The 20,891-nt window shown below is 48.6% G+C and overlaps 1 protein-coding gene across 10 annotated transcripts in view; it reads left to right on the top strand.

Annotated features, from left to right (window-relative positions):
• Positions 1 to 20,891, top strand: part of EHMT1 (euchromatic histone lysine methyltransferase 1) — a 194,319-nt gene that overhangs the window by 134,822 nt on the left and 38,606 nt on the right. For 9 of the 10 annotated variants that reach the window (XM_058524654.1, XM_058524658.1, XM_058524653.1 and 6 more), the window contains 6 exons: positions 5,545 to 5,688; positions 6,805 to 7,031; positions 8,986 to 9,159; positions 10,714 to 10,796; positions 12,326 to 12,432; positions 19,555 to 19,677. In XM_058524654.1, the coding sequence (XP_058380637.1) occupies positions 5,545 to 5,688; positions 6,805 to 7,031; positions 8,986 to 9,159; positions 10,714 to 10,796; positions 12,326 to 12,432; positions 19,555 to 19,677 (858 nt within the window). The remainder of the gene's footprint in view (positions 1 to 5,544; positions 5,689 to 6,804; positions 7,032 to 8,985; positions 9,160 to 10,713; positions 10,797 to 12,325; positions 12,433 to 19,554; positions 19,678 to 20,891) is intronic. The other variant, XM_058524655.1, reaches the window with a different exon arrangement.

Raw genomic sequence — 20,891 nt, forward strand, 5'->3', positions numbered from 1 at the left:
ACCCTATCAAGACCACTGCTAAGATGAGCAGGGCTTTCTCTGGCCACGGCCTGTCCCAGCATCAGCTCCTCATCAGCCTTCACCTGGCAGTGTTACTGTCCTTGGGCACTGCTGCCTGAGTCCATCATCTCATTAGAAGTTGCAAAATGGCAATTTTACTGTTCTGTCATTCCTTCTGCAATTGCTAGCTGGAATTCTTTGGCACAGAAGAACTTTCCCTTGTCTGCTGGGGCTATTTGGTACCCCTGAAATATACTTCATAGTGGATAGACAGAATAAATAACTACTTTTGGTCTTTTTTTTTCACTTTTCAGAGTAATGAGCTGGTGCCCTAATGGCTTCCCGTGGCATCCAGTGGGCTTGATTGATTTTGGCCCCTTCCCCCCGATATCTCTTAGGAACTCATGGTCTTTTTTGTGTTCAATGTGTTATAAACTTTTTTGTTGTAAAATGAAACATAGATCCAGAAAACAGTACAAGACGAGTGTTTGGCCTGATGAGTCTGTATAGGGTGAGGGCTCTGGTAACGACCACCAAAGTCAGGGAGTGGGGCTGCCCCCCAGCCCCATCCTGCCTCACGTCATGCTCATTCCATCCACGTGACTCACCAGCCACGCGTGTGTCCTGAGACCCTGTTGCCTTCTGTCTTCTGCTTTACACACACGTCTTCCCTTTCTCTTCCTTTCAGTTTATCTGTGAAGCAGCCTGGCCCTTTGCCCTCGTCATCTGAGTCTGTGGGTCTCACACGCATGGTGCACACAGCATGCTCCTCTGTGCTGCTGCACGCCTGCAGCTTGATACAGAGACTGGACCAGACTCGGGTCCGTCCCTTTGTAAGACTTCACAGGGAGTTTAGCCCGAGACAAGAGACGAGAGACAGGATCAGCTGTGATCTAGTTGTCTCTCTTTTTCTGGTGTTAGCGGCTGTTGACTCTTAATGCCTGTATTTATTAATTCATTGGAGGTTTCAGAGTGGTGATATCCTATCACTTGTTGTTGATTTATCGGTTGGAATGGTTTCCTAAAGAAGCACATCATCTCATCTGCTGTTTCGTTACCCAGTGGCACATCTCCTGGGGGAAAGACAGGAGGAAGGTTTGAGCCTCTCTCTTCATTTCCCAGTCTTTCAGACCATGAGTTTGTCCTCTGTCCTCTTCTGAGGTTGACCAATGTTTTCTTTTAAAATAAGTTATGAACTGTTGTATTTAAACATATTTGATGAGTTTTAATACTTTTTGTTATTTTTATTATTGAAGCTCAGATTGCCCCATCTTTGGCCCATGGGACCCTCTTCATTTTGAACTCTTTCCTGGGGTCTGCAAGGTCAAAACTATTTTCATAATGATACTAAAAAGTGATGTGCCTCCTCACTTATTCTTTCACAAAGTGGACAGTGGCATTTTGTGCATTTAGAAGATCTGTATAACTTAGGGAATTAGTAATTTCCACAGTGTTACAAAATCATTCAAAGTGCGAGACACACCTGTGGGTTTTAATGTAACAGTACTAAAACTTTGTGGACACTGGTTTGGGATTTCACATTGCAACAAATATTTTAAAACTACCGCTTATACAGAGTTTTGATGTAGTATCAGAGAAGAATGTGCACAGTTGTCTTCTCTGAATACCAAAGCAGAGATGAGAATCCAGCTGTCTTATTAAACCAGGTATTAAAGAGTTGTGCAAACAGTATAAAACAGTGCCACTCTTCTCATAAAAATTTTTTTTGTTTTCGAAAATAATTTTTTCATTAAAATATGTTCTTTATGTTAATATGTGATAGGTTTACAGTCAGTTGCTGCATAACAATGTTTCAGTCAAGGACAGACTGCATGTATGATGGTGGTCCCATAAGATAAGTACCACAGAGCCTAGGTGTGTAGTTGTGTAAGCACACGCTGATGTTCGAGAAACGACAAAATCCCCTAGTGACACATCTCAGGATGTTTCCCTGTTGTTAAGTGATGCATGACTGTATCACTCTTTGTTTGTTTTTTTTGGTGAGGAAGATCAGCCCTGAGCTAACATCCGTTGCCAATCCTCCTCTTTTTGCTGAGGAAGATTGGCCCTGGGCTAACATCTGTGCCCATCTTCCTCTACTTTATATGGGACGCCTGCCACAGCATGGCTTGACAAGCAGTGCATCTGTCCGTGCCCAGGATCTGAGCCTGTGAACCCCAGGCCGCTGAAGCGAAGCGCACAAACTTGCCGCTGGGCCGGCCCCCAGTTTAATTTTATATATGCTAAAACCCCACAGTACATTGCTATTATTTTTTCATTAAATAGTCAGTTATCTTTTAGACTGATGAATCATAAAAGTAATGTTTTCCTACGTTCATTTAGACCATACCCGGACAGCTTTATTCTTTGTTTAGATCCCACTGTCCCTCTGGGATCATGCTCCTTGTGCCCGAAGACCTTTTCGTTATTGTTTTTTTTCCCCCGTAGCACAAGTCTGCTAATAATGCATTTTCTCAGCTTTTGTTTCAAAGTCCCTGTGTTGCGTTTGTTTTGAAGATATTTTCGTGGCTGTTGCGTGCTCAGCAGTGGAAGCCGTTGCTCCACTGTTGCTCCTGTAGTTTCTAACGAGAAGTCTGCTGTCGTTCTTGTCTTGATTCCTCTGCAAATGATGTGAGTTTTTCTTAGGCTGCCTCCTAGATTTTCTCTTTGTCTTTGGGCCTAAGTATGGTGGTTTTTCTGTTTTGTTTTTTCTCTTTTGGAATTTATCCTCTTTAGGTTTCTCTGAGCTTCTTCGATTTTGATCTGATATCTCATTATTCCTAGAAAATTAATTCTTACTTGGTAGCTCTTTATTTTTCAGCCTGTTCTTTCTTCTCCTGGGGCTAGAATCACACGTACATTAGGTTGTTTGATACTGTGGATGCTCTGCTTTTTTTTTTGTCTTTCTATTTTAGGTTTAGATCATTTCTGTCAACTTTTTCAAATTCAGTAATTTCTTTCGTCCTCCTTGTTGAGTATACTAAGGAGCCAATCAAAGGCATTTATCCATTACCATATTCTCTTATTTCTAGCATTTCCATTTGACTTTCATAACATTCCCATCTGATGGTACGACACCTGGTTGTCTCTGAGTCTGCTTCTGTTTTGTCTCCGACGGCGGGCTCAGACTGCTGCAGCGCAGGACTTCTTGACCTCAGTACTGCCGACGTTTTGGACCGAATGATTGTCTGTGCTGGGGGCTGTCCTGTGTGTTGACGGCTGTTCAGCAGCATCTCATCCCCGGCCTGTGCAGCCCTAGCTGTCTCTGATGCTGTCAGATACCAGGTTGGCCCGCTGTCAGCCTCAGGATGCCTGATGTTTGCTCGTGCGAGCTCCTCTCTCTGGCTCCCCACCTCCCCACCTCCCGCCCCCAAGAGGTCCAGGTCCTTGGACCTCTTTTAGTTTCGCCTTCTGGTGTTTTTCTCCATATTTTTAAATAATCCGCTTTCTACTCTCATCTCTTGACGTTCTACTTTGAGATATCGTCTGCTGGTTCCTTATTGTGGAGGAGACACTCCACCTTTTCATTCCACTTCTCCGCTCTTCTCGTTGCCCTGCCCGCATTCTGTCTCTGTCCTCGTTTTTGGTTAAAATAGCTGTTTGCAGTTTTCGTAACATGCTGTGAAAGTGTTCACAACCCAGCCAGTAGTGAGCTTGGGTTACATTTCCTTTCCCGAACATCTTTTTGTTTTCCTCAGGGTTAATTATACCTGACTTTTCACTTTTTGTTTTCTTTGTACCTACTACAAATTCAGTCCCACGCTGAAGGGATTGCCCATCTTTGTAGATGTTTCCAGACACAGTGAGTCTCTCTGGGTTGCGTAGCTTTTTCCTCTTGATGGTGCTTAACCTTCAGTAGCTTCTTAGGAAAGCTTGCTTGGGAGATGACTATCTGAGACTTTGTATTCTGGAAGTATTTCATCACGTTTTAACTGACACTCTGGCCAGTAGAGAACTCTAGGTTAGACCTTGTTCCTTTTGAATGTTGAGATCCTCTTCTTTTGCTGGTTTTTACTGTGTGGGACCTTCTTTGACTCTCTGGACACTTTTAAGTCCTGTCTTCACCCCTGGGGTCCTGGTCCTGACATGTGCTGGGACACCTCTTTGGTTGTGTTGGGCTGCTGGTGGGCTATCTCAGAAGCACAGCGTGCATATCCTTAGCTTCTGGAAACATCACTTAAGTTCTTTTATCATTTCCTCCTCTTTCTTTTTTCTTCATTTTAGATCTTCTAGATGGAGCCTCCAGTTTTCTTACCTTTTCTCTATTTTCCGTATTTTCGACTTTTTGCTTTACTTAGAAAATTCTCTCTGTCTTCCAGCACTTCTATGGAAGTTTTCATTTCTTCTACCTTATTTCTGACTTCTAAGAGTTCATTTTTGTTGCCTGAGTGTGTCTTCCTAATAGTCACTGTTCCAACTTCAGAGCTGCCATGAGGTCTGTTTCTCTAAGGGTGTTAGCGACAGTGTTTCTCACACACTCATCTCCCTCTGCCCCATCTCGGTGCTCTTCTGAGTTCTGATATCAGCTTGTTTGCCTTAGTCTCTGTCTTTCGTCTTAGCTTCCCCCGTGCAAGCACTTGGCTGGAGAATGCAATCCATCGAGGGGGAGTTGGGCCGGGAAGATGGGACTGGGGCGTGTCGCCCATGACTCCGTCCCTCGATGCTCACTGACTCTCTGCATCAGCTGCACTTGGTGGCAGGGGGCTGCGTCAGCTGAGCAGTTGCTGGGCAGGAAGTGAGGGTCCTTGTCTGAGGCCTGAGGTGGGCTGCTGTCGTAAACGCGCCTGAGCTACCCCACTGGTGTAGGACAAGTCCCAGGCCTGTAGTCTGCATGGCTAACTGGTAACCCATTGTCTACGTAGCTAACTGGTAAGGCTTTGTGGGGGGTTTTTTTTTTTTTTTTTTGGTAAGGAAGATTGGCCATGAGCTAACATCCGTTGCCAATAGCCCTCAGCTAATATCTGTACTGCCATCTTCCTCTATTTTGTTTATGGGATGCCGCCACAGCATGGCTTGATAAGCAGTGTGTAGGTCTGTACCCAGGATCCGAACCTGCGAACCCTGGGCCGCCAAAGTGGGGCATGCAAACTTAACCACTATGCCACCGGGCTGGCCCCTAAGCCTTTGTGTAGTTAACCTAACTGGTAGCCCTTTGTCTGGTGTTTTGCTCTGGCTGCCCTGGCCACGTGTGGGTTCCACGGATTTGCTGTCTGGTCCCCACTGCCAGCCTCTGACATCCTTGCTGTCTAGCCTGAGCTGCCCTCCCTGGCATGTGTCCATTTTCTTCAGTACCCAGCCCAGATCCCAACTTGCCTAGGATTTTCTCCTTGATCTTGTCGAGTTAACCACTTGCTCCTCTTAACACTGTGCATGTGTGGCCACCCTGTCACCCTGTCCTCTTCCAGTGGACATACAGAAGACAGTGCCCTGCGTTCCCTCTTTGCATTCCCGACTGTACACAGGCACTCGAAGTCTGCCTTGGACTAATTTTCTGCGTTCCCTGCCCGTGACTCTGTCTCTGACCCTGGTCTTGTCTGTTTGCAGCTGGGCAGGTGCACAAACAGCGTGGTCAAGCACGAGCTGATGCGCCCGTCCAGCAAGGCGCCACTCTTGGTGCTGTGTGAAGACCACCGGGGCCGGATGGTGAAGCACCAGTGCTGTCCTGGTTGCGGCTACTTCTGCACGGCGGTAAGTGCCCAGCTAGCCCAGCCAGCCATGTGGCTCTCTGGCTGCACGCCTTGTCTGCTTGTCAGTGCTCGCTCCCTCTGCCGGCAGCAGGCGAGGCAGACACGTCCCAGCAGCTCCTAAGTCTGGGGCCCACTGGAGGTCTCGAGCTCTGCACGAGCCCCTCCCCACACGCTCCCTTCCTCCTGGCTGTGAACCTTTGGCCTCCCAGGGACAACTGGGACGTGTGAGGTGGGCACCCTCGCCTCTGCTCCTGCTGCTCACTGTGTCTAAATGCACAGCAGCCTTTCTCCTGGGCAGCGCACACCTTGCCTTCTGCTTCACCCTCGTCTGTTTTTTCTAGGATCTTCGTCATCAGTTACTTCATTCCACACATACCTGTGCCCACCAATGCCCAGGGCGCCCTTCCTGTGCATCCTGAATTTCACTTGGTCTCCAGCTCAGGCGCCCACCTGGGCCCAGAGCTTCTCTGGGGGCTTTCCTTGGGTTTCACACCTGTGTGCCCTCCCCCTGTCTTGAACATCCTTTTTTGCTTCTGCTAAAGAAGAGGGAAGCTGCTTCTCTCTGTCCATTGACCTCTGGTTTCCTGCAAGAACATGCTGCCCTTGATGCTTCTCACCCCTCTCGAGAGCTTCCCCTTTCCGCCAATGAGGGTCCTTTCCTGAGATCATCAGGGGTTTACCTGAAAGGTCACGGGGATGTTTGGTGACCTCTGCAGATACTGTTGACAGCACCTTCCTCCTATGCTCTGTTCCAAGATTCTGTTTTCTGGTCTGTCCTCCCTAGGTCCGTCTTGGGACCTGGTCTTCTGTGCAGCCTCTCCCTTTGGTAGGACAGCTGCAGAGTTAGGCCTCGGCCTCCTTGGGGCTCAGGGGCATGGGGGGCAGGCAGGTGACCTCTCCCTGCTTTACCTTCTCTCTTTAAAATAGGGAGATGTGTACGTACTTTGTAAAGTCCACACAGATGTAGGACTTTGGTCTCTTCCTCCTCACCTAGCCGGCCTCTGGGCTTCCCGCCCCCAACCGGGCTCACTTACTTGCCAGTTCACTAGCACTTTGTTTACTTTTCTGCATATTAGCCCGAATTTTAAAAAATGGTTTCTCGTCTTCCCATTTTTAGGGTAATTTTATGGAATGTCAGCCTGAGAGCAGCATCTCTCATCGTTTCCACAAAGACTGTGCCTCTCGAGTCAATAATGCCAGCTACTGTCCCCACTGTGGGGAGGAGACCTCCAAGGCCAAAGAGGTGACGATCGCGAAAGCAGACACGACCTCCACGGTGACGCTGGCCCCTGGGCAGGAGAAGAGCTCTGTGGTGGAGGGCAGGGCTGACACCACCACCGGCAGGTACGGTGTCCAGCTGGGCCTTCAAGCAGTTCCCCTGAACGTGTGTCTGTCTTTAATTGTTATTGATTGCTACTGTGTTTCCCACAAGTCTCCCTGCTGACTCATACTCATGATTTCTGGTGTTCAGACACACTGACATTCATATACTCATTGCCGTTTATGCAGAGGTCTCTTTCTGCAGCAGCTTGGCTTTGTAGATTCATGTGCCTGTTTTTGAGCCCATATTACAGTACCCTAATTGACGTGGCCTTACAGTGCTTTCTGTCTGTGGCACTGTGCTCCCATAGCGGGCTGTGTGTATACAACTGGAATACCTGTATACATGTCTGTACGCATCTGTACATTTGTGTTCATGTCTGTACACATCTGTACCTCTGTGTATGTGTCCGTATACATCTGTGTGCATATATGTGTGCATACATGTGTAATATGAAACATTAGCATCGACTCCTACAGTCTGCTATTACTACATTAGGTTTTGAAGGCTGTAGCTGAACACAGAAAAAGCAATCTAAAAAGAAGGATTGAGGGGCCGGCCTGGTAGTGTAGCGGTTAAGTTCGTGCGCTCCACTTCAGCAGCCCGGTCTTCGCAGGTTTGGATCCCGGGCATGGACCCACGTGCAGCTTGTCATGCGATGCTGTGGCGGCATCCCACATAAAGTAGAGGAAGATGGGCACAGATGTTAACCCAGGCCCAGTCTTCCTCAGCAAAAAGAGGAGGATTGGCAACAGATGTTAGCTCAGGGCTGATCTTCCTCACCAAAAAAAAAAAAAATCAGAAAAAAATAAAATAAAACGAGGTATTCATATTGGAAGCATAATTTTCTTCCTAAAAGAATTCAGTACAGACAGCTGAAAAACTCGTAGAGCTAAAAGGAGTCACTAAGATGATCAGATAAGGCAGAGATATTGGAAGTTACTTGCCTTGTTCCCTATCAGTATTATGCATCTAGAAAGTGAAATGATGAAAGAGCCTTCAAAACAGCAACAGAACCCACCACTACCAGGAAAAACAGTTAATATACGTCACACTGACGAAAGGAAAACTAAAACTTCACTGACAGTCAGACTCGAGTTGTAGACACATCAAAACTCAATATTACAGGGGCCGGCCCAGTGGCATAGTGACGAAGTTCACATACTCTGCCTCAGCGGCCTGGGGTTCATGGGTTCGGATCCCAGGTGTGGACCTACACTGCTCGTCAAGCCGTGCTGTGGCAGCAACCCACATGCAAAGTAGAGGAAGATGGGCACAGATGTTAGCTCAGGGCTAATCTTCCTCACCAAAAAAAAAACCAAAACAAAACTGAATATTATCAGGGTGTCCATTCCTTCGTATTATTGTATATTAATCATATTAATCTTAAATTCAATGCACTTGAATCAAAATTCCACTGGGATTTCCTTCTGTTGGGGAGGGCAGTAGACTTGATAAATTCAACCTGAAGCTCATGCACAAAAGAAATTCAAATTCAAAAAAAAATTGGGGGCCGGCCCCGTGGCTTAGTGGTTAAGTGCACGCGCTCCACTGCTAGCGGCCTGGGTTTGGATCCTGGGCGCGCACCGACGCACCGCTTCTCCGGCCATACTGAGGCCACGTCCCACATACAGCAGCTAGAAGGATGTGCAGCTATGACATACAACTATCTACTGGGGCTTTGGGGGAAGAAAAAATAAATAAATAAATAAAAAATTAAAAAAAAAAAAATTGGAACACAGGGCCTGGAAGTCCTAGAGAAGTTGCCCAGGTTTTGAATGTCGTTTTTCTCTGGGAATTTGATTCTGAATCTGAACTCTTTGATCTGGGGACTGAGCAGGGTGAGAATGCGAAGTCCTTGTCACTCTCAGAAGACGGCTCTGAATAAGTCCTGGTTTGTTTTCATTGGTCTCCATAGGAAGGGAGGTTTCACACATCTCTAAAACTCTGCATTTCATTTATTTCCTCCTCCTGAAGCGCTGCTGGACCACCACTCTCAGAGGATGACAAGCCGCAGAGCACAGCTCCCCCGGTGCCCGAGGGCTTCGACCCCACAGGGCCGGTTGGGCTGGTGAAGCCGGCCCCTGGCCTTTCCCAGGGACCAGGGAAGGAAACCTTGGAGAGCGCTCTCATTGCTCTGGACTCGGAGAAGTAAGCACTGGCCTGCATTTTCAGACCTGGCCCAGGTCCCTGACTTGTTTGCATCTCCACACCAGGCGTTTTCCCTTCTGCACATTTCTCTTCCTCCTGTGCTCTCTCCACACCTGCATAAGTCAGCCACTGGGTCGTTTGTGTGTGTGTGTCCGTCAATCCCCTAAGGCTTCCAGTACTTGCCAAGGTCGTGCTTCCCAGGTGCCTGCACCCCATCAGGGTCGTGGGGCATTCCCAGGAGATCACTGTAGCATTTTTTTTTTTCTTTTTTCCGTGAGGAAGATTGACCCCGAGCTAACATCTGTTGTCCATCTTCCTACTTTTTTTTTTTTTTTTTTTGCTTGAAGAAGATTGTGCCTGAGCTAACATCCATGCCAGTCTTCCTCCATTTTGTATGTGGGATACCGCCACAGCATGGCTTGATGATCAGTGTATGTGTCCGCACCCAGGATCCAAACCTGCAAACCCTGGGCTGCCACAGCTAAGTGCATGAACCCAGCCACGATGCCACTGGGCCGGCCCCCATTGTAGCATTTTTCAGCTTTTTCATTAACATTGTTCATCAGGATAGTTCATATATTTTTTAGACTATTTTGGGAAATTATTGCAAGTTATTGTCCATTAAACTAAGAGCAAGAAGTGACCCCTTTGAAGTCATCAGCGAGGACAAACATTCCCCGGATACTGCTGACCGTGGCCTTGACCTCAGGGCAATATTAGGGCAGGTGCTGCTCAGTCAGTCCCTCATCTGTGAAAGGAAGTGTTGCACTAAGTGGCCCCTCAGGCTTACCCACCAACTCCCAAATCCTGCAGCCTGACTTCTGGTCCTGCAAGAGGGCCCAGTCTCCGTGACCTACAAGCATGCAGGTATCCTCTCGCTGGGGACACCACTGCCCACCCCCAGGGAAGCCAAGCAACCCAGCTCTTCAGGCCTCGGGCCAGGCTGGGTGTCCTCCTCCCTCAGGGCACTGCGCCCGTCTGCCAGAAGGGGGCGGGCGTCATGTTAGTCTTTTGCTTTGTGGGAAGTTCCAGTGTGGGGACACATTTCCCAGTCCTCTGTAGCTTTTTCTCTGTCAGTCTACAGCCTCTTCTCTGGCACTGTTCTTACGTTGACTGTTCCGTCCCCCCGTCCTCACCAGCCCAGACTCTCTGCTACTGAAGGGGGTAGGTGTAGTTGGCTGTAACCACACTGCCCCCGCTGCCTTGGGCCTCCTTTGCCCTCATACTACAAAGAAATGGTTCGCTCTGTGCCCCTAGTTGGTTCTGTCATCAGAGTATATAGAAGCCTCAGGAACCATTCTCTTGTGGATGAAGAAGACAGTTCTTCACTTTTGTTGTTTTTACTATGAGATGCCTCAAGCCTGGTGGGGTTGGTGCCCTTGACCTTGAGGAATTGGCAGGTGGATGTCACCCAGGCCCTCCCAGCCTGCAGTGAGCTTCTCAGAAGCGCATGTGTGGGGTGGGTGTGTTTGCACGTGTGGGTGGTGGCGGGTGGGCCAGGAACCGGTGCGAGGGGAGCCTGCTGATCTCAGCTGCCCTGTGCTTTCCCCGCAGACCCAAGAAGCTTCGCTTCCACCCGAAGCAGCTGTACTTTTCCGCCAGGCAAGGGGAGCTGCAGAAGGTACTACTCATGCTAGGTAAGTGGCCTGTTGCTTCCACTGGGCTCCGTGCCCATCCATGTGGCCCCAAGGAGCAGGTACTAGTTAGCTGCTCTTTTCTCGTAAGATTCCTCTCATTTTCTCTATTTATGTCTCCTGGTTCTCTGATCCACGTCAATAGGTTGCCCAGTGGTGTTCAGCCTGTTTATGATGTTCATGTTCGGTTACTCGTGGTAGTGGAAATATTCTCTATGAATTTCTCATGTCTAAAAGGAATTACATATATGATTATTAACTTAAGTAAAAATGTACATTCAGAAGACAGCAGAATTAGTGAGCTGGGGCCCGTTGTGCTGTGGTGGTGTGAATGCAAGCGTCTCTCCTGTGCTGGCAGAAGCAGCAGCTGTGTGGACAGAGCTGGATGCAATTCTGATTACATTTGGAGCCTCCTCACTTTTGTATTTGCATTTTATAGTAGGTGTACCTATTGCTGTGGATTTCTGATATCCGAAAATGTACCCATCAGATCCTTCTCAGCTTCGTCTTGTGCTGAAGAAAGGGCAGTAATTTGATTCTGAGTTCGTAGCTCTAGGCTTGATTTCTCTGGGTTGAAAAGGGTGATTAAAAACTCCTTTAGGGGCCGGCCCAATGACGTAGCAGATAAGTTTGCACATTCCGCTTCGGTGGCCTGCAGTTCACCGGTTCGGATCCTGGGTGCAGACTCACTCACCGCTCATCAAGCCATACTGAGGCGGTGTCCCACATAGAAGAGCTGCAACTCAACAAGTGTGATACACGACTATGCACTGGGGCTTTGGGGAGGGAAAAAAAAACAGAGAGAAAAGAGGAAGATTGGCAATGGATGTTAGCGCAGGGCCAATCTTCCTCAAAAAAACCCATAAAACTCCTTTACTCGGCAGTAAGTCAAGAAACAAGCTTAACGGTTTGTGCTAAAAAAACATTTTATTTAATGTTGACCAGAATGGCAAATTTCATCATTTTCTACATAGGCTTTGTATGGTGCTGAGGTTGGCCCGCTGCTCCAGGGCTGGTCTTGTGGCTGAGTGTCCGTCAGGCCTGCCCAGAGCTGAGCTCCCCTAGCTGCATTTCTCTTGGGGCCTCGTCCCGGAGGCACCTGCTCCCGTGGAGCCTCTGTCCTCTGAGGTCGGCGTGCACAGTGGTCCCTCCACCCCATGCTCTGCAGGTGCCCCAGGGCTTGGGGAGGCCGTGATCAGGACGCATGAAAACACAGAGGGAACCCCAGAGAAGTGACTGGAGCCCCGAGTTAGACGAGAGAAGGGAAGCGTTTGTATTGTTAGGTGATTTCTGACAACAGCCTCACCTGCTGAGCTTCGTATGGAACCAGGATACTCCCTTTCGAATCTTACTGGTAAAATTGGGGCTTGGTTCATCCACAGGTTGGTGTGTAAGGTCCCTCAGGGCTCCAGTGCAGGCTGTTGGCTCAAGTTGGTTGTCCGCGTGTGTCCCTGCCGGCCTTTGTGACTGTCCTGCAGTGGTGGGAATCAGTGGCTGCCTCTGAAATAACTGGTAACACTGTCTGTTCACAGTTGATGGAATTGACCCCAACTTCAAGATGGAGCACCAGAACAAGCGCTCCCCCCTGCATGCCGCAGCGGAGGCTGGCCACGTGGACATCTGCCACATGCTGATTCAGGTCGGACGGCGCGGCTCTCTGCAGAGCACTCCACCTGCTCTCTCCTGTCTTGATCAGAGTAGAATAACACAGAGTTCATGGTTCCAAGAGCTAAAGAGTCGAGTAGCGCTCAGAGGCTTCAGTGGAAAACCAGCTTTTCTGTCCCTCCTGGTCCTGGTCCATCCTGGTGCCTGCTATCTGCCTGCAGCGGTTCCTCTGGGCGTTTCCCGCTGTGTGTGAAAATAACATCCTGCTGAGATGGCTCTTTCCTGATGGGTCTTTTCATTTTTGATCTCATTCCTGACTTCCTCGTGTGGAAGGGTTTAGCCCAGGCGTGCACGCACACGCTTCCCTCTGATTTGATTGTATCGCCCATTGTGTTTAAATCAGTGGTGAGAATTTGCACCACGTGACGATCACGTAAATAGTTTCTGAGCTGAGATGGTACACGATGGCATTAGTCACTGTTGGCTGAGGAGAGTCTGCTCCTCCTGCTCATTCATTCCTACCCTCTGAGCCGCTTGTGATACTTGTCTCTGTGTCCAAACACACAAGGTGCTCAGTGCCACCTGGGCGGCGCCTGTTGCTTGCTCTCACTGCCATCAGTCTTTGGGACATCCCTTCCCTGACTCCTGTGTCCACAGGGTCCCCTGTGTCCTGGGGACCACATTTTAAGTCTGAATCCTTTGTGTGTGACCTGTTCTTGATCTCTGGATGCCTCAGGAAATTTTCTTTCACCTGCTGGTCTGAAATTTCACCTCTGTGCAGCACGGTCTTTTTTAACCCTTGGGGCACGTGGCTGCCCTTTCAACATAGACATCCTGTCCCTGAGTGTGGGAGGCTTTCTTGTCTGGTTACTTGGATGTTGTCTTCCCAGCCTTCCCTGGGGCACCAGTTGTTCAGATGTTTGGGCCTAGTGCTCCGGGCTCCCACTTTTCTCTGCCATATTTTGTTTCTTCGTCTGTGGGCTCCACTTTCCAGGCAGCGATCTCAACTTGCCCTGCTAGCCCCTCTGGGGGATTTTCAGTCTGCGCTGCCACATTTTGAAATCTGAGCCCTTTGTTGCTCCTGAGAGTTCCTTTTCTGTAGTCTCTTATTCTTCCCTTGTTTCTCTGAAGGTATGACTTAAAGTGATTTTGAAGTTTTATGCTGCTCTGTTTGTTTTGGTCTTTCTTATTTAAAGGTTTTCCTCAAATGCCTGATGATTCCTGTTTGTTTCTGTTGAACATAAAGTACCAAAATGCTGATGGTAGGTAGGTTCTAGGTTGGAGGAGCCTTGTCAGCTGCTGGTGTTCACTGTCGGGGTATCTGCAGGGACGGCTGTTTGTTGGGCCAGGCGTCGCTGTGTGGACGGACGTGCTTGCAGCTATCACTTCGTGTGCCTCTGTTGGAGCCAGGGAGCAGAGAGGCTGACCGTCTCACCGTTTCCCGAGCAGCATTACCAGCCCTCTTTCCCCTCCAGTCCGCTCTGTCTCCTGTTTCAAGTCACAGCTGCTGCCATCAAGTCACTATTTGCCCAGAATATTTTCTTCATCCTTTTGTCCTCACCCATGCCGGTGGAAGAAGCAGCTGTGTGGACAGAGTAGGATGCAATGATATTTAAATTAGGAGCCCACTTTTGCATTTGCATTTTATAGTAGATACACCTATTGGTATAGATTTCTAATATCCCTAAAATGTGCTTGTCGGATCCTTCCCAGCTTCTGCTCATGCTGAAGACCCTTTGTTTTGGACGTGCCTCTTTTTTTCTTTCTTTCTTTCTTCTTTTTTTTTTTTTTTGGTGAGGAAGATTAGCCCTGAGCTAACATCTGTTGCCAATCCTCCTCTTTTTTTGCTGAGGAAGATTGGCCCTGGGCTAACATCTGTGCCCATCTTCCTCTACTTTATATGTGGGACATCTGGCACAGCATGGCTTGATGAGCAGTGTGTAGGTCTGTGCCCAGGATCTGAACCCATGAACCCCCTGCCACCAAAGCGGAGAGTGCGAACTTAACCATTATGCCACCAGGCTGGCCCCTGGATGTACCTCTTTTAAATAGCATATTAGCTAGATTTTGAAAAGCTCAGTCTGACAATCGTGGTATTTTAATAAGAACCTTTAGTCTAGTTAATACTTATTGTAATTTCTGACATTTGAATTTATTTTTAATGTCTTATATTGTCGTTTTGATTCCTAGCCTTTTAAGATAAATATTTCTTTTTCACTCCCCTTTGTTGCCTTCTTTTGGGTTGATTTTTGTTTTAATCATCTCATTTCTTTTCTCTTTATTCGCTTGGAAGTTACATACTTCTCTTTCTTGCCCCCAGAGGTCACCCTGTGTTCTAACACGCACACACTCCTTAAGTCTGGAGACTGGTAAGAGCCTCGTGGAGGAGCCTGTGAGGCGGTGGCCAGGGGGTCCTGGAGGCCGAGGGAGGAAGAGTGTTGGCCTGAGAAGTCTTTGAGTGGTTTTGGTGGGGACGCCCACAGAGGCCTGCAGGCGTGAGTTCAAGGGAGACAGCAGATGGGGGAGATGGGGGTGCTCAGATTGGGCACACGGGTATCCGTTCTCCGTAGTGACCGTGGTGAGGGTGGCTGACCAGACGGAGGACAAGCTCCTTGAGGGAGGAGGTCAGAGGGCTGGCAGGTGGGGTCATCGACATGGACGTGAGGCAGTGTTGGAGGGAGTGACTGTGGGGAGCTGGTGCTCTGAGGGGTGGCCCTGCACTGTGGGTCGGCCAGGCTCCAGCAGGATGTCCTCTTTTCCTTCCGGTGCTGAGAAGTCAAGGAGGGCACGCATGTGGTTTGTGCTTTTGTTGAGGGTGGACCCGAAGGTCCAGCACACGGCAGGATTGTTGCAGGACGGGGGCGACGCAGAAGATGGGGACGGAAGGGTGTGCAGAGCCCCGAGGGTGCTGGGTGGGGCCGCGGCATGGGGTTGGGAGAGGTAGCGGCCAGGCTGCTCTTGGCTCCTGGAGATCATGTGCGGGCTTCTTGGGATCTGGAATTCCCAGTTGCTAGTTGCTTTGTCTCTCTTCCTGAAAGAAACAATCTCACTGTCTTCTGACCTCCAGTCTTCCTTTGGAGAAGTTAGCTTGTCACTCCTTTGAAAGGATCTGTTTTCTCTTTGGCTTTTTTTGTTAACATTAAAGTGTGTGTGTGTGTGATGCGATGCACGTGTGTGTGTGTGTGTGTGTGTGTGTGAGATGCGATGCATATGTGTGTGTGTGTGTGTGTGTGTGTGATGTGATGCATACAGAAAAGTCCTTAAAATGTAAACATCCTAGTTAATAAATAATTATAAATGGAGCACACCTAACTGCCAGGTCAGGCCACAGCTCTACTTGCTTCCCAGAAACACCGTGTGTCCCTCCCCTGGAGGTAGCGACTCTCAGGCTTTATTGTGACGGGCATGCCTCTGCATTTCTGTATAGTTTTGCCATCATGTAAGTATCCTCAGACAATACACGTTAGCTTTGTCTGCCTTTAAACTTTATGCTCATTGAGTCACACAGTGTGAATCCTTTTGTGTCTACCGTCTTTCAGTCAAAGACCTGAAAACCTAATGAGTGCATGCAGACTCCGGGGAAACCGCGTGTGGTCTGCGGTCTGGTCAGTGGCACTGATGTCCCTCTGCTGCTTCTGCCCACGGGCTATGGTTTTGTAAGATGCTGTCATGGGGAAAGCTGGGTGAAGGGAGCATGGGAGAGCCGTGTTCTGTTTTGCAACTTCTTGTGAGTCTTAAACAATTAACAAAATAAAACGTTATATATTTTGGGGAAAAACAGCTTTTTTATACATAGGCATTCTCCGTGACCCTCTACAGTGACGTCTGTCCAGAGCCGGGAGGTCCGACTGGCCTGGCACCACTTCAGATTGGATCCTCAGCCTGGTGTTTTAATTTGATGACCCAGGTTGCGAACTCCCTGAGCTCGAGGGCCTGCGATTTTGTGCATTTTTCTTCCCCTAGAACCTAAGCAGCTCTCCTGAGGTTCCCCAGGAAGGGAGATGGAATGGGGGTATTTCTAGTTTGACCTGCAATCAGGGTGTTGTTCTTGGAGGTTTACTTTTGTGTCGAGGGTGTCCCCCCTCACAACCCTCCACGGGGCAGGCTCGGGCTTTGTGCTCTCTCCCCAGCCCCGAGGCAGCACTGGACACTGCCTCCTGGGGTCCCCAGCCCGTGCGCCTGCGCTCGTTCTCGGCTCCAGGCTTGCTAGGGTCTCATGAGAATTCTCTCCAACCAGGAGTGCCTGTGAGGGTGGCTGTGATGCTTCTTCACCCTGTTTAGTTTTCATCCTGAGGTCTCACTGGAAACAGTGCTCTTGTTTCATTCGGGCCTCAGGCCCCCTGCAGCACAGTGGACCCTGCCACGTGTGGCTGTTTGAATTTAAATGGAAAAGTTAAACGAAAGGAAGGATGCGCTCCTTGGGCACTCAGCTGCATTTCGACTGCTCAGTGGCCACGTGGTGAGGGTGGCTGTGCTAGTCGGTGCCGGTGGAGAACATCCAGCACCAGCGGGTCAGCCCCAGCCTTTGGTGGCATTGGGTCATCCGTGGTCTGAGTGTCCCCACTGCTGGTTGCTCACAGCAGCTGCCCTGTCCTGGGCCCAGGGCTTGTCCCCACCAGCGGTCACTGCTGTGACTTCTGCCACTGGGCTTCTGTCTCCCCATCCTGTGCCTCCATCTGCTGTCCAGCTTGGGACGCACTGCTGACTGGTCTTTATGTGCTAGCGTTTGCTGCTGTGTCTGAGGTTTCCATGCTGGCTACTTCACTTTTATTTTTATTTATTTATGTATTTATTTTTGGTGAGGAAGATCAGCCTTGAGCTAACATCTGTTGCCAATCTTCCTCTTTTTGCTGAGGAAGATTAGCCGTGAGCTAACGTCTGTGCCCATCTTCCTCTATTTTGTGTGGGACACCTGCCACACCATGGCTTAATAAGTGGTGTGATGGTCTGTACCTGGGATCCAAACCATGAACCCTGGGCCACCCGCCGGAGCGGAGCCCGCAAACTTAACCGCTACACCACCAGGCCAGCCCCTGGCTACTTCACTTTCAAACGACAGCATGCTGTGAGCCTGTGAGGCATTTTCCAGTAGAAAAAGGCACATTTTCTATTACTCACAGAGCCTGGAGGGGAGGCACGGAGCGATGCCTGCTGCACTGACCCCCTGGGAGCCCGAGGACCTGCCGTGGGCTGCACACCCCCCCCACACCTCACACAGGGGCCTGCACACCTCGCACACTCGTGCAGTGAGGATTTGGGGAACAGTGGGGCCGGGGCCTGCTTGGTGTCCGGCACTTCTGCCATGATGTATCTAGCCTGGACTTGCGTCAAGTCCATCCTGCTGGAGGCACTGGACTTTTCAGTTGAAGACCTGTTTCCCTGTGCTCTCCGTTCTCTCTGGTGGAAATCCTGCCGGTCCTGGGGTGACTTCCTGGTTTGACTCTCTCTTCTCTGCCTCCTCCCCGTTCTCGAGGTTCTCAGAGACTGTGTGGCTTTGTCTCTGGGCCACCCTGCGCTTTCCTGCTCATGACCACTTTTCTCTGGGCCTACTCTCCTGGAGTTGGTCCTGGGTTGTCTGCGTGTCTCCCCGAGGGGCCTCTGTGCTTGTGTGTGGAGCTCTAAGTTCAGACGAGCATGCTGAGAACTGGTTGTGGGTCCGCCCAAAGCAGTCAAACCTGCACCCTGAGTCTCAGGGAAGACCTGGTCCCCTGACCCTGGACTTAGTTAATGCCTGTCCTTTGGCTCTCTTCTGGGTCCTGTCCGAAGGCTGTCCAGCGGGGTGGCCCCTCCGCAGGCCGTTCCCGGGGTCGGCCTGTGGCTGGTGTCCTCATGCCTGCTGTTGCTGCCCACCCCCAGCAGCCTTTGTTCTTTCACCAAGATTCCCAGCGGTCAAGGAGGAGCATTGTCAAGTGCATGTGCCAAGATCGTGGATAGCGCCTGGCCTTCACCTGCAGAAGGCACGCCCTGCTCTGTGCAGCCCGGGCTAGAGTGTGGCCTGACCCCGCACTGGCCTCACGAGTGCTGTGTGGACCTCTCACTTTGCACCCTATCTTGAGTGTTTTTTTTTTATTTGTTAAAATTAGCTGCTGTGGAATTCTGGCTTTACTTTGCCCTCAGATTGGGCCGCCTGACGTTGGCTTTGAGTTTTGTGTGTTGAAAGTCAACCTTGCGTCCCCTGCCCCCATTTTCTGCCTTGAGGCTCTGTTCTCTTTGACCTTTGACTGCAGCTCTGGACCGGTGGCTCTGCCCTGTGAGCTGGGGAGGCGACTCTGAGAACTGCTGAGTCTCCTTCAGAGCTCCCTGGACCCTCTCCATTCCCGGGATTTCCATGTGTACCATTCTCCGTCTATTTAAAGATTTCTCACTTAATGGTGTTACTTTTGTTTTTTAATTGCTAATGGTAAAAACAGTACTATTTTCAGACTTTGCCACAGTAAATATTTATTTTATAAACTAAATATTAGCTCTTTGTACATCGGTCTGAGAAGTCAGACAATTTCTGCCCCTGTGGGGAAAGGTTTCAACTGCCAGACAGCTGGTTTGCTTTTAGCACACAACCCATTTTAAAGTTGGGGGCTTCTTAAGTTTCAAACAGACAGAAGTTTACCTATGTAAACCTGCTAGCTTGTCAGTGTTTCAAGTACACACTCTATTGGAAAAATTAGAAATTGCTCCAAAATACATACCACTAGAAGTTAGTTTTTGTTCTGTTTATTTTGGCAAGCATGAAAATAGCTGGAGAAAGAGGCCACTGAGGCTGCTGAGCCAGGGTGTCCTGCAGTCACTGCAGGCTGGGTCCCTGCCTGCCTCCAGGCCAGCCTTGCTGAGGGGCCCCTCTGCACCCCTTCCTCGCCTGCTGTAGAAGGTTATCACCTTCGTTCTCATTCCTAAAGGTGTTGTCGCTAATGTGCTGTAAACATTTTGTATCAAATTAATTTAGAAATGGAAATGCTCTTCTTGAACTAAAGCTTTGGTAGTAATAGAATAATCACGTCTTTGAATTGAGTTTTGGAAGACCAGCCATACTTGGTCAATAGAAGCAATTTAACGTAGCTCGTGAGATCTTTGCAAGTGTCTGGAGCATGTGAACGTTTCCTCACTAGATGGTGGCTGCGACAGCAGCTCCACACATCTGAACTGTCCCTTGTTTCACTAGGCGGGCGCAAATATTGACACCTGCTCGGAAGACCAGAGGACCCCATTGATGGAGGCGGCAGAAAACAACCATTTAGATGCAGTGAAGTACCTCATCAAGGCTGGGGCCCTCGTGGATCCTAAGGTACGCTCACTGGTCAGAATCACAGTTCTGTTTTGTGTAGAAATTTCTCATAAAAGTAAACCGGGGGCCAGTTCCTTGTTGGAGCATCTTCAGGAATTGGTAGCCATCAAGCATCCACCCGGTTGTCTGGAAGTAACGAGTTCATCTCGCTTGGTTACTGGTTTATTTGTAGAAAATGCTGGTGAGCACTGGGTCCGTTGTGCCTGACAATAGACAAAGTAGCTAATAAGGAGTTTGCCGTGCAGAGGCTTTTAGCTCCCTCATTTAGTACATTTTCCCACTTCTGTCTTCTACCTGGAGCAATTAGGCAAAAAAGAGAAATAAAAGACATCCACACTGGAAAGGAAGAACTAAAATGATCTCTGTTCACAGATGACATGATCTTGTATATAGAAAACCCTAAAGAATCCACACAAAAAATGTTAGGACTAATAAAAGCATTCAGGAAATTTGTAAGATACAAAAGCAGTACGGAAATCACTTATACTTCTATACACTTGCGATGAACTTTCCAATAAGGAAATTCAGAAAACAATTTCATTTACGATAGCATTAAAATGAATAAAATACTTAGGGATAAACTTAACCAAGGAGGCAAAATACTTGTACACTGAAAACTACAAAACATTGCTGAAAGAAATTAAAGAAGACATAAATAAATGGAAAGACATCTCATGTTCATGGATTGGAAGACTTAAAATTATTAAAATGTCAGTACTATCCAGAGCAATCTACAGATTCAGTGCAATCCCTATCAAAATCTCAATGCCGTTTTTTTTACAGAAGTAGAAAAGGCCATCCTAAAATTCATATGGAATCTTAAGGGACCCCGAACAGCCAAAACAATCTTGAAAAGGAAGAACAAAGCTGGAAGACTCCCACTTCCTGACTTCAGAACTTACTACAAAGCTATAGGAATCAAAACAATATAGGACTGCCATAAAGACAGACATGTAGACCATGGAATAGAATAGAGAGCCCAGAAATAAACCCTCCCGTATATCAAATGGTTTTCAGCAAGTGTGCCAAGATCATTTAATGGGGAAAGTACAGTCTTTAAACAAATGGTGCTGAGAAAACTGGACATCCACATGCAGAAGAATGAAGTTGGGCCCTTACCTTACACCATGTACAAAAATTGACTCAAAATGGATGAAAGACCTAAACTTAAGAGCTAAAACCATAAAACTCTTAGAAGAAAATATAGAGGAAAA

Source organism: Diceros bicornis, chromosome 28, assembly GCF_020826845.1.
Source record: "Diceros bicornis minor isolate mBicDic1 chromosome 28, mDicBic1.mat.cur, whole genome shotgun sequence".
Taxonomy (NCBI): Eukaryota; Metazoa; Chordata; class Mammalia; order Perissodactyla; family Rhinocerotidae; genus Diceros; species Diceros bicornis.